This window comes from Otolemur garnettii, unplaced genomic scaffold (assembly GCF_000181295.1).
Source record: "Otolemur garnettii isolate 467f Iridium unplaced genomic scaffold, OtoGar3 scaffold00012, whole genome shotgun sequence".
In the NCBI taxonomy this organism is placed as follows: domain Eukaryota; kingdom Metazoa; phylum Chordata; class Mammalia; order Primates; family Galagidae; genus Otolemur; species Otolemur garnettii.
The window spans coordinates 24386684-24402948 of record NW_003852407.1 but is presented as its reverse complement, the minus strand read 5'-3'; the positions used below and the strand labels follow the sequence as shown (position 1 = coordinate 24402948).

General features: G+C 42.2%; 1 protein-coding gene across 1 annotated transcript in view; it reads right to left on the bottom strand.

The window, feature by feature from the left end:
* The window catches only part of KCTD1 (potassium channel tetramerization domain containing 1), a 192636-nt gene extending 192316 nt beyond the window's left edge, over positions 1–320 (bottom strand). The window contains exon 1 of the mRNA XM_023510260.1: positions 174–320. Coding sequence (XP_023366028.1) covers positions 174–182 — 9 coding nt within the window. The 5' untranslated portion in view covers positions 183–320. The remainder of the gene's footprint in view (positions 1–173) is intronic.
* Positions 321–16265: the final 15945 nt, after the last annotated feature.

Genomic DNA, 16265 nt, shown 5'->3' with positions numbered 1-16265 from the left:
CCCCGCTGCCGGTCCGAGCGGATCCCGAGCAGCCCGCCGCGGCGGGCGGTGTGTGTGCGAGTGTGCCGCGCTCTCGCCCCATGCCTGGCACATGCGTAAAAGCGAGTTGCGCCCAGAGTCCCAGCCATACCCTCCTTAGCAAATAATAACAAACCCAAACCGTCAGATCTTACCTGAAACATTGAAGCACAAAGTCTCTCTCCAAGTGCCCTTTTCCTTTTCCTCTCCCCCCTTTTCCGATTTCTCTCCCAGCGATCTGCTCGGCTCGCCACACCAGAGAGAAATGCAATAGCTTGGCTAAGGTAGACAGAACAAAATACTGAGAAGAGTTGCTCCAGGGCTTTGAAACCCCTCAAGGCAAGGATCAGGATACAATTAGCTCATGCCTCTACCTCCAGTCTAAATCAATCTCCAAAATAAAACTTAAATCAAATTAACTGATCACAGGGCAGACAATTGATCTCCTTCAAAAATAAAGGTCTACATATACGTATAGAGAAATATACATATACGAATTTTTTTCCAGATTTTTTTTTGGTGGAAAAAACAGTCTCATTCCAGCCTCCAACTTGCTTTTTACCCTCCTCTTGCACAGAAAAGCTGATTTTAATCGTTGTGATTAGTTTTGATGTAACGTTTCCGCGGGCGATTTCTGCAAATGGATGGAGTGTTTCTTTGCCAAAAGAGGGAAAAGCAGCAGATGATGATAATTATAAGGATTGTTGGTTGTTTCTTTTTATTTGTGTTCAGGGCTCCCGCTTCACTTTCTCAAGTTGACCTGACATTGCTGTTACACTAAGGTCGACAACTTGTTGATGAGGATCACTGCCCTGTCTGATCAAAGGATAGGTGATAATTTGGCAATAGAGAAGCACATTTTTGGTTCCTTTGGCGACACAACGTCCCAAATGACGTGGATAAAAATAAGCGCATGCAGTCTGCTTTGCCCCAATCAAGTCTGAATCAGCGCCTGGGGGTGATACACAAACTCATTTCAAATGTTCAACCATGCAGAATTGTAAAAAGATTGAAGGAGTTACACCGCATTTTTCTAAATGGCAAAATTAAAAGAAAACAAAACCTACGTTAGGTGTAGCCAAGGACCTACCATTTAGGCTTTATTTGATCACCCCTCTGAACACACCTCACCTCCTCCCTTCTCTCTGGCTCCCTCCACCTGGTGTCTCTTACAGTGGGAGTTGTATAATTACATTATTTGATGGAAGTGCTCAACAGAGCACTAGACACTAACAGGAACACATTCCCCCAGATTGCTAATCTGGTTCTGACCTCCCCCTCTCATCACTTCTTCCTCTCTAGGTCTTTGTTCAAAGAGATTGTGCCTAAGCCAGTCTTTATCTTCATTCTTTTCAGTGAAGGTGAGATATTTGGTTATAAACTCAAGGATCACCTCCAAATTAGTTTTATAACCTTGCAGGATACTTTTTGAAATGGTAGGTTTTTGAGCACTTCACAGTTCATTAATTCAAAGACTCTGCTGACATTTCTTGTGAAAAAGACCAGGTTGTATGGCCCAAGATACTAAAAAAAAAGAAAGAAAAAACCTAAATAGAACCAGACACGTCCTGCAAATACCTGCAACTAGCAGCAGTTCACAGGAAGTATTTTTTCTTTTAACCAACGTTTTATTATACCTTGAAGGGAAGGCCCTGCTATAACACCAGCAGAAAAGGGGAGGGCCAAGTTTCTAAAAAATACGTTCAATCAGATCAATGCTATAGTGACATCAGAGATTAATGTCGTAATGAGAATCGGGGATGTTGGTAGATTTTCTTTTTTGATGTAACAAGTTCATATGGCACAGGTATCTGGTTGGAGAAGTGCCCTCTAAGAAGAAAAAGAGAATGGCTTACAAAACAACACAAAAGAAAAACATCATATTCTTTGCACATTAGTTCTCTCTCTCTTTCCACCTACAAAGTAGATAGATTATCTGATCTGCAATAAAATATTTTTAAATGTCCACAAAACCCTCAATTCAATGTAACAAAAACTGTCCTCACCTCTAAATGGACTAAATGTTAATATAGGAGAGCGAGAGAAGAAAAGAGACCACAGAAGAAACATCCTCAGTCTTTGATAGGATGACTTGATACATTAAAGGCTTGGCCTAAGAAAATTTAAAAGGCCTAAAGTTACTTTTAATCGAAAACCTTGTGTGACATAGAGAACAATGTGGCATTGTCCTAGAAGGTTGGAGCTGGGAAGATCCTGGGCATCAGTTTATAGATGAGGAAACTAAAGTGGCTTATAGGATGTCAGGAGCCAGCCACCAGCACAGGATAAGCCACAAGAGACAGAGGAAAGGTGACCGGTGTCCTGCTGAAAGCACTTACCTTGGTAAATTAGGGATAGCATTTGAAATTTTGCTAGTGTGCCTTAAACCATACTCTTTGAATTCCCTTTCTGCAGTTGTCCTGGAATCCTGTAGCACAATCTTTTATGTAAGTATCTTTGATGGCAACAAATCTTTGTTCTATGATAGTTTGGAAATAACAATAAAAAACTCATGCCAGATCTAGGGAGTAAGTGCATGAGGAAGTGCACTAGTTTTCCTCTTACTAGTTCCTAAAGGGAGTAAAGACAATTCTCAAAATATTTTAAGAAATGGAACCATTACTGGAAACAAGGGCTTTACTTTCCAAGATTAATTGCTTGGAAGGGACTAATATTCATTTGAATGAATAAAGTTCCAGAAGGTTCATTTTTAAAGACATTTTAATATTTCAGAATGACATAAAATATGCTCTTTTTAAACTTTAGGTCATTGACATTTCAAAGTGATCCAATCTATTTGGTTGGTCACTGAACTTGGAATTTCAGTGGCAAACAGACTGCAGGTAAGTTCTCATTTTATTGTGGTAGAGATCTTAGTGTCCTTGTATTTTGAAGGGATCTCAAAGTTAAGGCGATAGGATAGGGATTCTGAGTCAAAAGATACTACATATGGTCTGCAATGTAGTTGATAAAAGGTATAATGTATTATTTTAAAAATTTATTTGTTCCATGCCATATGAAGAGATGAGTGAACTTCACAACTTTTGACTCAACAGTGATGACAATTTATTTAATTTTAAAGTGGATTGTTAGCATAGCACGTGAAAGGTCAGGTTTCTATCTTGTAAGTCTGAGATAAGAACTTTACTTCAATCAGTCCCTGTAATCATAGAATTACCTGAAATTACTTTTATCTAATTAACACCCATGCAAGTGAACTTCTACATTTTGTAGTGCTAATAGCACCTTTTTTTTGCCAAATGTTAATAAGTTAGAGAAAAGAGTATATTAAAAACCCTGGAGGGAGAGGTGGTTCACCTAGCTATAATCCTAGCACTCTGGGAGAGTGAGGCAGGTGGATTGCCTGAGCTCTGGCGTTCGGGACCAGCCTCAGCAAGAGTGAGGTCCCCTTCTCCACTAAAAAAATAGCCTTCACTGTGGTGAGTGCCTGTGGTCCCAGCTAGCTGGGAGGCTGAGGCAAGAGAATCACTTGAGCCAGGAGTTTGAGGTTGCTGTGAGCTATGACCCCATGAAACTCTACCCAAGGTGACAGAGAAAAGAAAAAAAAAAAATCCTAACTTAAAAAAATAAATAAATAATTGAAGTGAGGCCAATAATCTAACAACTGTTAGCCACATGGAAGATAATAATGAAATTGTCATCAAGAAAACAATCATAAAGAAAACACAGCACTCTATTTTCATCTTCCAGGGTCTCACTATTAAAATACAAAATAAGTTCAGTATTTTTTGGCCGGGGCTGGGTTTGAACCCACCACCTCCAGCATATGGGGCCAGGGCCCTACTCCATTGAGCCACAGGCACTGCCCAAAATAAGTTCAGTTTTTAAGGCAGAAAAACAAAGATAGGATATTTTAAATTTTAATCATGAACTCGGCTGAAAAAGTTGAGCAGCATGACTTGTGTGAGAGAAAATGGCCTATTTTTTAAGGGGAGCAGCAGCCCCCTTCTAACATTGACATGGGACAGCTCATTTGGTTGCATTGTGTTCACTGAACCCTCAAATCGCAAGTTCCCACAAAACAGCATGGGTTGGTCCAGGCTAGCCCTGCGGTATAGTCTTGGTGATGATTTGACACGATGTGGACATTAGTTGCTTAGATGAAATGTGAAATTGCAAAGCCCGTCACTGAAGCTGCCAGACACCCAGATCAAATTTAAAAATCCCATTGCACTTTCCATCTGGAAGAAGAGAGAAGCCCCATTGCTTGGGCTCAACCTGGGCTTACATAGACATCATTAGTAGTGACAAGGCTGCCACATTTCTCCCCTGCGTGGTCACTAAATGATAGTATTTCCCTCATGGCTCCAGCAGGATCCACCTGGGACTACCACGGGAGGCCCTGCCACACAGCAAGGCAAAGCGTGTTGTTTGATTTTATCTTTGAGTCAGATTTTTATTTTGGGGGGTGGGGAATCACCTGTTTTTTATCAGTTACCCTGAAACGCCCTATAATGCTGTGGAATGTGCACATTTTCCTAGAGTTGAATAGGAGCATTAATGAGCTCGCACAGAATGGGTTTGTGATTCCTGGAGTTGGCCCCAGCCACCACCTGTTTATAATTAGCCTCTGGAAAACATATTAGTTTTCTGTATCCCTGTCAATGTGGAGTCTGTAATATCTCACTTTCTGAGAAGGGAAAGTGTCTAACGGTTGCAGATAGGCTGATAGGCATCATTCTGCAATAGATACAAATGGCAAGGTTTTGTACTGAAACTCTTAAATCAATTTGGTCTTGTATCAAAGTTTCTTTGGTTGTCTGAAGAGAACGAGATATCATCGCACATTATAAAGCAACACAGAAGATGTGTGAAGAAACATCTTCAGATACCCTGGCCAGATACCCTGACCGCCAACTTTGATAGTCTTAATCAGTAGAGAAACACACTAGACTACAAAGAAGTAGGTGTGTGGGGAAAGTGATGAAGCATCTATAGTCATTACTGGATTTAATATTCTTTTTAAAAATTGTTTCAGATTCATTGAGGGTATAAAGAATTATACTGTCTGTATTTGTTAGGTAAAGTCCTTCTAATAATTGTGTCCCACCCCCAGAAGTTCCCCTGCACCCCAAACCCCCATCCCCTTCCTTCCTCCCCTCCCCCCTTCCCACATCCTGGTATTTAATACTCTTTGCTGGATACTCATCTTCTATACTGTGAATAGATAGTGGCAGGTAGGTTTTATGACTCTGCCACCTTAACCTGTGTTGTGTCCTGATCCTGAATTTCTTTAGCCATATAATATGAATGAAAATTCTTATCTTGAAGGGTTGTTTTTTTGTTTTTTTTTTGAGACAGAGCCTCAAGCTGTCCCCTGGGTAGAGTGCCATGGCATCACAGCTCACAGCAACTTCCAACTCCTGGGCTCAAGCGAGTCTCCTGTCTCAGCCTCTCAAGTAGCTGGGACCACAGGCGCCCACCACAACACCCGGCTATTTTTTGGTTGCGGCCGTCATTGTTGCTTGGCGGGCCCGGGATGGATTCGAACCCGCCACCTTAGGTGTATGTGGCTGGTGCCTTAGCCACTTGAGCCACATGCGCCGAGCCTTGAAGGGTTGTTTTGAGGTTAATGGGATAGTATGTGAAATATTTAGGACTATGCCTAGCACACACAATAAGTTCTCAATAGTAGTTATTATCATTATGATTTATAGTAGTTATTGAATAAGTAACATGGTCCCTAGTGGTGTTACTGTTGATATTAATAGCTCAGGAGAAGGATATTTATGCAATGGGGGTACCTAATTTACCAAAGTCTCTATAGCTGATCTTTTTTTATTTTTTTTGAAGTTTTTGGCCAGGGCTGGGTTTGAACCCACCACCTCTGGTACATGGGGCCCTATTCCTTTGAGCCACAGGCGCCACCCTGTTGCTGATCTTTTAAAAAGACAATAACTAAATCTCATTTTGGGCCCTACTCCTTTGAGCCACAGGCGCCACCCTGTAGCTGATCTTTTTAAAAGACAATAACTAAATCTCATTTTATTATTTCCTCAAGAAATTATATAGATACCTCACTTTTTCTATATAAAATAATAGGACGAAATGAGATTTTTCTCCAAGGTAAATTCTCGCTGTGAAAAATCAGATGTTGGTGATGCTGTTTACTAGGCAACACACTTTCTTTCTGGTCCTTTGAGGATCCTTGATTTTGACAGGACTGCCTCACACATATAAAACAATTAATTAAGCATTATATGTAATTGCTTGTGTAAGACGTGAGACTTGACTAGAATTCTGCCATGCACCTCTTTCTTCATAATTGTGTGCTTTTTGCCTTTCAGGAATTATAAAATCAGTTCAGGCAAGCACTTGACAAATAAAATTTAAAAAAAAGAAAATGTAGTTTTGAAAACAGGAAGCAATGAACTTCAGGGCTGGTTCAGATCTCTAAGAAATGGTCCAATCAATCATATCATATCACCCTGTTTTCTACCCTCTCCAGTGTACGTATATTCTTTCCTAAGCTTTAGACCTTAGCATTTTCAGATTGTTCCATGTAATCTGTTAGGCCATTCATTTTAATGCTCTGCAGCGGATATGTTAAGGAAGCATTTTTAATAAGATAAACATTTTGTTAGATATTTTGTACACTAATATTTCGTATTCCAGTACCTCATAGTAAACTCTCTGGCATTGAAAGTTACTTCTCTTTGCAGTGCGATTCGTCTCACGCCCAGCCCATCCGGTATAGAACCACTTAGCTCCGCTTCACTGTTCTACTGTCTGAACCAAGGCTGTTCATGAGAAACCCCGTAATACAATTGCGGCCCCTCCAGGGCACCATATACATTTATGTAAGTTATCTCTTCTTGCATCCTTTGGGTGTCAGAACCTCTCAACTTTGCTAACCATAAAAAATCTGCCTGAAGCACATTGCTAACTTTAAAACTCTAATGATATGGATGTCATTTTTCAATTTTTAAAAAATCTTTCCCTGCTTCACCCCTGAAAAATCTCAATAAAACTTATCCCATGGAATCATGCTATGGTTAGACACGTGAAATTTATTTAAAAGAAAAAGAATTGTGAATATCTTGTAGTTAAAAAAAAAAAAAACCAAAACCAAAGGTCAAAAAATAGTAATTAAACAAGAAACAAACCTGTTACACCTCAAATTGGGGTAAGAACCACAATACCCAAATAGCTATTGGAAGCAAGAATCTATGTACTTTCTTTTAAGTTATCAAGAAAGAAAGCAGTTTCTGGGCCTTAATGAGTAAGCCTGATCAGTTAAAATAGGCGCTTGGAGGTAGGAAAGCAAATGGACAGGGCTATGGGTGTTTAAAAGATTTCAACATTGTCCTTGATAATGGCATTAATAACATTAGTGATAAGAAATAATTATGACTGATGGTGGGGAACTTCCATTGTGTAAAGACCATCTGGTTATGACAGTCAGACATGAAATTCTAAAATTAAATCCTCAATCTGTCCCTCTAAGGTTGCTTTGTAGATAATGGATATCTTAATTTTTAAGGAAAAAAAAAATCCATTGTACCAAACGTACAGCAGCTCCTGCTGAGAAAACAAAGCTTGTATGTCTGTTTTCTAATTGTTGATGTCCCTAAACAAAACAACAGCTCTGCAAAAGAGCTACGATGGCAGCTCATCAGCCTTGCTTGATTTATTTTTTGCTTCCAAAGACTTTGATAGGTAAAACATTATTATAATCTTATATTCTTTACGTCCTTAAGGCAGTGCTAAGAATTTGCCCAGATTTTTCTCCTGTAGTAAAGCCTATTTAAAGAAGTTTTAAACCTCTGGCCTTCGACATATACATAATTTAAAATTTATCTTTATGTCGTAAAGAGAAATATCAAAAAGAATGCATTTAACTCGGAATCTGGAAAGTGGTCAATACTAATAGGTAGCTGTTGTTTTAGTTTTAGTTATCACACCCAGGGTTTAACTATTTCTAATTTTTGGATTTGGGGGGCAATATCAAAATCGTGTGGGGACAAAAGGACAAATATTGTATGATTCCACTTAGAATAGGACACTTAGAATAATAAAATTCATAAAGATAGAGAGTAGAACAGTAGTTACAGTAGTTACTTGAAGCTGGAGGGAGGAAGGAACAGGGAGGAGTTTAATGGGCAGAGTTTCAATTTGGGAAGATCAAACAGATTTAGAAATGGATGGTGGTGATGGCCGTGTGAGAACATGAATATAGTATGTGCTTAATGCCCCTTAATGCACACTTAAAAATGGTTAAAATGGAGAAAATGAATAAATTGCATAAACATTGGACTCTTAAAAAATAGGCAAGGGTGAAAACGCACAATATGGTAGAATAGGAAACCAGGGACCCAGTTCTCTGCTTCCCTTCTGAATTAGTGTTCTATCCAGGTTGGATCTGGTCACAGCTGCTTCTAAGGAAGCGAGGCAGAAAGCCCAACCCTGTCGTGGCCATTTTATCACACTGAAGGCCCAGTCTGAGTAATCCCAATTGTATTTAAGATGAAGAAAGAGAAGGTGTGTCTCCCCACAGTCCTCTAGCAGAGAAAAAGGCTTCGCCTGACTCAAAGACCAGTGCTCTTTCTCCCACATGAGCCCCTGCGTCTGTGTAATTCATAACCAGTTATTTTGCTCTCAATTCTCCCTCCTCTATCTCTGTGGCTTCTTAGATAAAAAAAAAACAAAAAAACAAAAAAACAAAAAAAACCCCAAGCTCTCGTGGAAAGCCTGTATAAACTGAAACACTGAATTTCCTTTTCAATTTGTTCTATGCTACAATATTTGGTAAATAAGAGGAGAAAAATCAAATCAGCTGCTTTATTCATCCATGGGGTATCAGGCTCTTTTTCTGGATGATGGAACTAATGACTTCTCTCTTTCCTCTCCTCCTCCCCACTTCTTTCTCTTTCTCTTTTCTGTGAGGATTTTGACTCTTGTAGTCGCTTTGGTATCATGCGCCTTGTATGGTCTCCGGGATTCTGTGAAGACCTCTCTACAGACAGAGGCTGGTTCCTGGGAGGAGTTCAGGTGCTCATTCTTTGGTGGCTTAGTCAAATCCATACGTCAGATACATCAAACAAGATGCATCTGTCTTTGGAAACTGCAGTACGAGTGAGCAGGAAAGGGGTGGCTGTGCCCCAAAGGTAGAGTAACTGTCATTAATAATCGTGAGGCTGAGCTTTTCTATCACTCATGCCCACATCTATTTTTTGATACAAGGACAGAGAGAGACAAGGAAGCAGGTGGGAAGGAAAGTAGCAGGAAATGCCTTTCCCATGCTCCTAAGCTGATCAAGCTGCAACACTGTGCTAGGTCATAATCCCGGGAACTTGCCTCAGTTCACAGGGTCTAACACTGGACTCCTGGAGGCCTGATGGACATAGACAGGACCCAGGAGGGTAGAGCACAAGGTCTCCATTCTTCAGTCACACCATTCGTATTCCACCCCCATTTTTTTTTTTTTTGGAAGTTTTTTTTTTTGCAGTTTTTGGCCGGGGCTGGGTTTGAACCTGCCACCTCTGGCATATGGGGCCTGTGCCTTACTCCTTTGAGCCACAGGAGCCGCCTCCATTTTTTTTTTTTTTAACTTGTCTAACATCTTTGTTCTCCTGTGCATCTCTGCTCATCCTCTGTTTTTGACAAGTAAAGGGAAAGATGTTTTCCAACCAAAGCGATTTCCACTGGAACGTCTTCACAGCCTAATTAGCTGGCTCTTAATTTCAGAGAACCTTGACTGTGTATGTTTCCTAATTAGACTAGGAAAACCTAACAGGAGAGCTGATGCCGCCTTCCCCAGGCAAGCGTGTGTACAAGACAGCTACCATCCAGAGGAAACTGTGCCCGGTGTCTCTTGGTAATTACTTTTCCTTCGGCTTCACTGAAACTTGAACCTTTGACAAGACAAAGACCTTGCATCCCGCCTGCCCCACTTCACAGTTGTATGTGTCAAATTGCAGAGAAATCTTGAGAAGGGCTAAGCTTAACACTTTAAAGGTGCAAGATTCTCCCGTTTTCTCCCCTGTGCTATGTCTCTAGATGCAGTTTTATATGAAGTGCAGATACAGATACACACATTTCCTTTTGAAGAAGAAAGAGGAAGTTGTTCCTGCAATTGAAAGCAAATCCCATGAATTCTCAACGATCCTAAGATTTCCCAAACTGTGTTGGACCCTGCTCTGGGTAGTCAGGGACCTTGCCTCTGGCGGAGGCCACTGTGTAATACATTCGGGCAAGAGAGAGGAAGCCTGTCACACACAAAGCCAATTGTACCATTTTATACACAACAAGAAACCTCTCGCTCAGGCCCCACAGGGGATCTGATAGCCTGAAGCATCAGAATTGATTACCCTTGACTTGCTTAATTCCAAATGTCCTTGATAGTCAACAAAAGAACCTGGCCAATGTGCAGTTCAAAAACTTCACGTCCACAGTTAAGAGTTTATAGTAGTAGTTGTCTGGACTATAAGAAGTTTGAAAAGAGACAAATCTAAGCTGCCAACTTCTACTAATATTGCAAACCAGACAATGATTATGGCCACGGCCTTTGTCACGCGGAAAGGTACACTCTTCCCTTCACACTCAGGAGAGATGCAAAGCCAGGGACAGGGAGGTGACAGGCTGTTTCTCTTCCTGTGCTTTCTGAGGGGATAGATGTCTGGTGTTGACAGAAGGCCCTGGGCCTTAGTGGGCTCTCAGTAAACAGGTCTCTTCTCTGCTTTCTCCCAGTCCTTAGAGCAAAGAGGACAATCTCTGGAGGGCCTGCTTGCTCTGGCCCCTCTCCCTCTGTACTCTCCCCTCTCTCCCCCCTCTGGGTTGCCTCTGCTACTCCGAGTCTCCATCAGCTCTCCCAGCTGGGCTCACCCGGGTCTGGAACAAGCTGAATCTCCTATACATAGACTGCTGGTCCCCTGCTCTGGCCCAGTCATTCCTACCCATCCTTCAGCTCAATATCACTTCCTCAGGGACCAGGTCAGCACTCTCTGTTACAAGCACCCGCAGCTCCCGGACTTTGCCTTTAGAGCACTAGGCAGTTTGCAGTCCTGCATCCGCTTCTGTGACATTGCAACTAGAGTCATGCACCGCATACAAGGTTCCGCTCAGTGACAGACGGCAGATATGACCATATATCATATATTTACTCTGCTTTCTGGAATGTGAGTAACAATTCTTTGCAGATAGCCAGGACCCCCACCCTAGAGAGTCTCACTCAGCAAGTTTGGTGTGTGGTGGTGGAAATCTGCAACCCAAACCATCCACCATCCCCCGAGGACTTTCGGAGCTGGGTGAGCCTCATCACACTTCAGAAACGCCGGTCCGCATAGCTGGCTGCCTCGAGATTGCCCTCGACGTGAGCTCAGACCTCCGTGGGAAACGATTCCCCACAGCCACCACCACCTTTCAGTTCTAATCTAGAGCCAGTAGATGGTAGATTTGGGGGGTAGGGCTTACCGATTCTAGTGAGAATCCAAGGAAATCGTGAACACGTGGTTCATGGCTGCGGAGTAGGTGCTGAAAGGAGGTAAGAGGAGAAGCTGACGGAATCTATGGCCGAGATACCTGGCTCCTTCTCGGACATGTGAGAGAGGTAGAGCGATGCAGTGAAAAGAACACAAGCCAGGGTCTGCCCTGCTCTTCACTGGTTGTGCAGCCTTGAGCCAATGGACCTTTTGAGCATCAATTTGCTTATGTAAAGGATGAGGTCAATTATAATACCTATATTGTTGTGGTGGTAGGAGGATCAGAGATAACTTATATAAAGCCCTTGGGATAAAATACACATGTAAAAAATGCACACATATATGTATGCGTGTGTGGTATATTGTGTGTTATCTTGGATTTCAAGGGAAAAATTTATATATTGTATATAATATATAATTATATATATATAGACCTCTCAGATAAAAGAAAGCAAAACATGTCAAACTCTCCAAAAATTTTGTCAACCCCTTAAGTATGCATTTTACTTCCCAAGTACGCCACAGAGGAAGGAGAGTTCTAACCAACTGTTTACTGTCTGGTTGGGAAAATCATGTTTTATATAGGAAATAACCAGAGAGCAAGGCAAGGTGGTGTGCAAAGCACGACTAGCTCACATTTCTGAGAAGAAATGATAGACTAGGCTGCGGTTAGCTGGGAAAGGCATCGAGGGGTCTGCCCAGGGTGGTATTTAAGGGCAGAGAACCAGGGATGAGTCCCTGCACTACCACCAGTATTTTTGCCTAGGCACTAATTCCTGCACCTTGGTTATCTCATTTGCAAAATGAGGAAAATATTTGCCTCTCTAAGCATTGTAAAGATTAGACAAGATACTGTATAGAGAGAACATTGAGCACAGTCATTGGGAAATAGTAAAAGATCAACAGCTGAATGTGTGTCTGTTTCCCATTCAAAGTGAATCTTAGATAATGACACATGTTGGCAAAAATGGGGAAAAATTGGAACCCCCCCATACAGTTCCTCAAAATGTTAAACACGGAATTACCATATTACCCAGTAATTCCACTCGGAGGGAAAGGAGATAAACAACCAATAAACCTATATATGAATGGAATGGCTGCCGTCCCAGCCAGTACAATGGAGGGTATCCCTGTCTGTCATGAATGGCACAGTGGCCTTATGTCTGGCACAATGTCTGTCAGTTGATGAATGGATAAGCACGACATGGCGTAGCCACAGAGTGGAGTATTACGCAGCAACAGAAAAGGGCCAAGTGCTGATACATGCTAAAACTCAGTAGGTCTTGACAACTAAGAGGGATGGGGAAATGGAGTGAATGCTAATGGATCCCAGGATTCTTCTGGGGGTGATGAGAGTGTTCTGGGATTGGATAGGGATGACAGTTGGGCAGCATTGAGACGGTGCCAAATGCCGCTGAACGCTGCACTTAACAAGAGTGAACTGTGGGGCGTATGAAACAGTTCAGTAAAGCTACATAAGAAGAGGTGAATCTTAAAAGATGTGGCATTTGCACAGGTCATGAGCAGCAGGCGGGCACGGCAGAGGACAAACAGACCCTGCAACCCGAGTCTGTGACAGTAGATTTGGGGGAGTAGGAGAGAGTCCTCGTACTGAAGCTGCGGGATGCACAGACGCTCAGTTGGGTCACTGAAGACTGAGCCCCGCAGTGTGACATTAACCTTGGGGGCAGCCCCGGGCCTCCCTGGGGTGGTGGAAAGGGTGGAGAAAGTTGCCTGTTCTGAATTCTACAGGGAGCAGAATGCAGCATGGACCTGGGAAAGGGAAAGAAAAGTTAGAGGCAGGAGGGCTGTAGTAGCTTCCAATTAAAATCGGAGGCTCCTCCCTGGGTGTTTGGTTGGGCTCAAGGTGAACGCTTTGGTCAGGAGTGGAGGACATTCAAGGGTCGTTGCCTGGCTCCTCTTAGCCGCAGCGTGCAGCCCGGGGCATTCGGTCAGCTGCCAGTGGTGGTTGGCACAGCCCCTCCTGGGCTGCTCTGTGAACATGTAACGAAATTCCATCGTCTCTCACAGTACATTTTGCTTTCTGTGAAAATTGTCCTTGGGGTAGGAAGATCCTCATTTTCGGTGCAGAACAAACACAAATACGATATTTCATATCTTCTCTGCCATTTTCACCCTTCCCTGTAATTGGAAACTCTTGCCCCTAGTCTCACCTGTAGGACTCTGTCTTCAAATGTGGAGTTCTCTCCTCCTCACTAACCCCTCCCTCTCTCTCTCTCTTTTTTTTCTCCCTTCAAATTTTCATGATCCTTTATTTTATTTTTCAGTTCTTTTGATTAGTGAAGGTAAAGGCAGTAGGGGAGAAGAGGGAGAGGACGCTTCTGTTTCATTAGTTTCTGATAAAGCGTGCAGTTTTTAAAGGCTGCTTTCATAAATCCACACACTTTCTGTTGAACAGGCTTTAATTTACCTCCTCCTTTCAGACTTCAGTTCTTGCGCTCAGAGGCATTCAGACCTCGTGCACCTCCACATGGTGTCTTAACTAGCCTCAAGCTCATTCTGGGGGTTGAGCTTCTCTCTGCCCTTCAGCTTGCTATTAACCATTTTCTTCTTATTTCTGGAGTTTGCTCTTTTCCCTCAAGTTCACTGCTGCAGAGTTTCTCTTGGGAGTCACCTCCATTATAATATCAAACCGAGCTCGTGGGGCGATCTAGCTGCCCACTGCAGTCCTCCCACTCAGACCTCTTCCTGTTGTGTAAGACGAAATAAATTCTCCTCTCCTTACTAGGAGACACCCATCCAAGTTGCACTGGGTCCAAGTTGCTTATAAGGTATCAATCTATCACTTCCCCTTATAGCACTTGATGGGCTTATAGGCAAAACCCACAGAGAATCTTTGCTGTTCTAATTACTAGTATTGTTTTAGCAACTCAAATTACTGCTTAGTGAAAAAAGGTGTGCATATTAGTTTTTAAAATCAGTCCTTTGGATGATTGGGATTTGAAACCTACTGGCTTTTTCACTTTTGTAAGTTATTTCTCCAATGACACACATACAAATTGAGCTGTTGATGTTTGGGGAAGGTTGGAGGAGTTTCAGGGTGCTTGTTCTTGGGTAGCAGAAGTCACAGCAGGTTGCTACCTTGGGCTTCTTGAAAGGTCTTTATCTCTGGGGACCCACCCATCCTCCTTCCCTTTTTTCTTTCCTCCCTCCCTTCCTTCTTCCTTCTTTCTTTCCTTCCTCCCTTCGTTTTTATCCTTTCATTTCCCCTTAGACACATGGCAGTTGTTCCTACTTTCCTTTCAACTGAAAGTGAAGGTATCCTTGTCACTCTTAGGCTTTTCCTCCCATCTTCCTGGCTCCCTCTGTCCACTGCACCCAGACTATACTCGTTCTTCAAGTCCTCAAGGTGATCCTAAAAACCAACCTCTGCATGTGACTCTGAGCCTCTACAAATGTCATTCTTCTTTCCAGAGATGCCAATCCTTGCTCTTTGGTCCAGTAGGACAGCTCAACCCTAAACCAACCTGAAGGTTTCTTTCTGTCTTCCCATTCAAAATATATAAAAACTATTTAGGACTTCCTTGAAGTTCTTAGGATCTAAGAACATTCTGGAGATTTCCAACTTACCACTTGGGCCCGGTACAAGAACTGACGCGGTCATGGTCATGACCCTGCTCCTGTGTCCTGAAATCAACCACAAGTCCCTGCTCTTGTTCCTAGAACACCTGAACCTAAACAGGTTCCTCTAACCCAGCTCCCATCCTGGACTTGGGGCTTGGAGAACATTGCTGGTCATTTATTCATTCATTCATTTTCCCTCACCATTTGGTTCACAAATAACCTGAAGGAAGGCCCGTGAGAGGGTATAGGAAGGCCTGTGAAGTGTATAAATATAATATAGTCTTAGAATTATAGTCTTAGAATGTTGCCTGTTTTAAGTTTCACTCTTAGGATAGGACCCTGGGATTTAGGATGAATATAATTTCCTTATCATTAAACAATGGTTCTGTTTACATATTTATTGCTAAACTTAATCTTGTATTAGTTTTATGTGCAAGCTTGATCAGAGATATTAGTATAATATCTAAACCTGGTCATTTTGTGTGTATTGGTTTCTAATTAAGGAAGAGTTTTCCGTAAGGGATATACCTGGAATCTTACTCTATTAATTTGCTTCTGGGCCCTTTATGCTATGAACTTTGGCCAGACTTTCACTCCTGGTTGTGAGAATGCACTTCGGGAATCTCATATACCTATGCTTTTAGGATGGGAAGGGACACAGGCCACCATGGAGGCTGCCCTCCCTCTGTGGGGGCCATCTGATCTTGCTGCCCTCAAGACTCCCAGTATGCTACTCAGACAGATAGAAGGGTGAGTCTTCTAACTCTGGTCACTATCGATAGAGTCGCTCTGATAGATTATGAGGGGAAACAATAGTGTCTGAGAATGTCAGCAGGAACCAGAGCTTCTGCCTGGTGACTCTGCAATGAGCAGTGCACTCCACACCATAGAATCCTAGTGAGACATAACATTATCTCATGTCCAACAAGAAAAAATAATGCAGCCAATTAAATTACGATAGTCACTGATGATAAAAACAAAGTGCATCTGAGAAGCAGTGAAATATATGTAGGACAGTAGTTACCCACATAGAACTTGGAGTCTGGCTGCATGGATTCCAATCTCCGCTCTGTTATTTTTAATGTTTTGACTCTGGGCCAGTCATGTACCCTGTGCCTTAGTCTTCTCATCTGTTAGGATGGTAATAATAATGGTACCTACTTGAGAGGGTAGTTGTGAGTATTAAATAAATGGCTACGTCTAACATAGTATATATAAAGG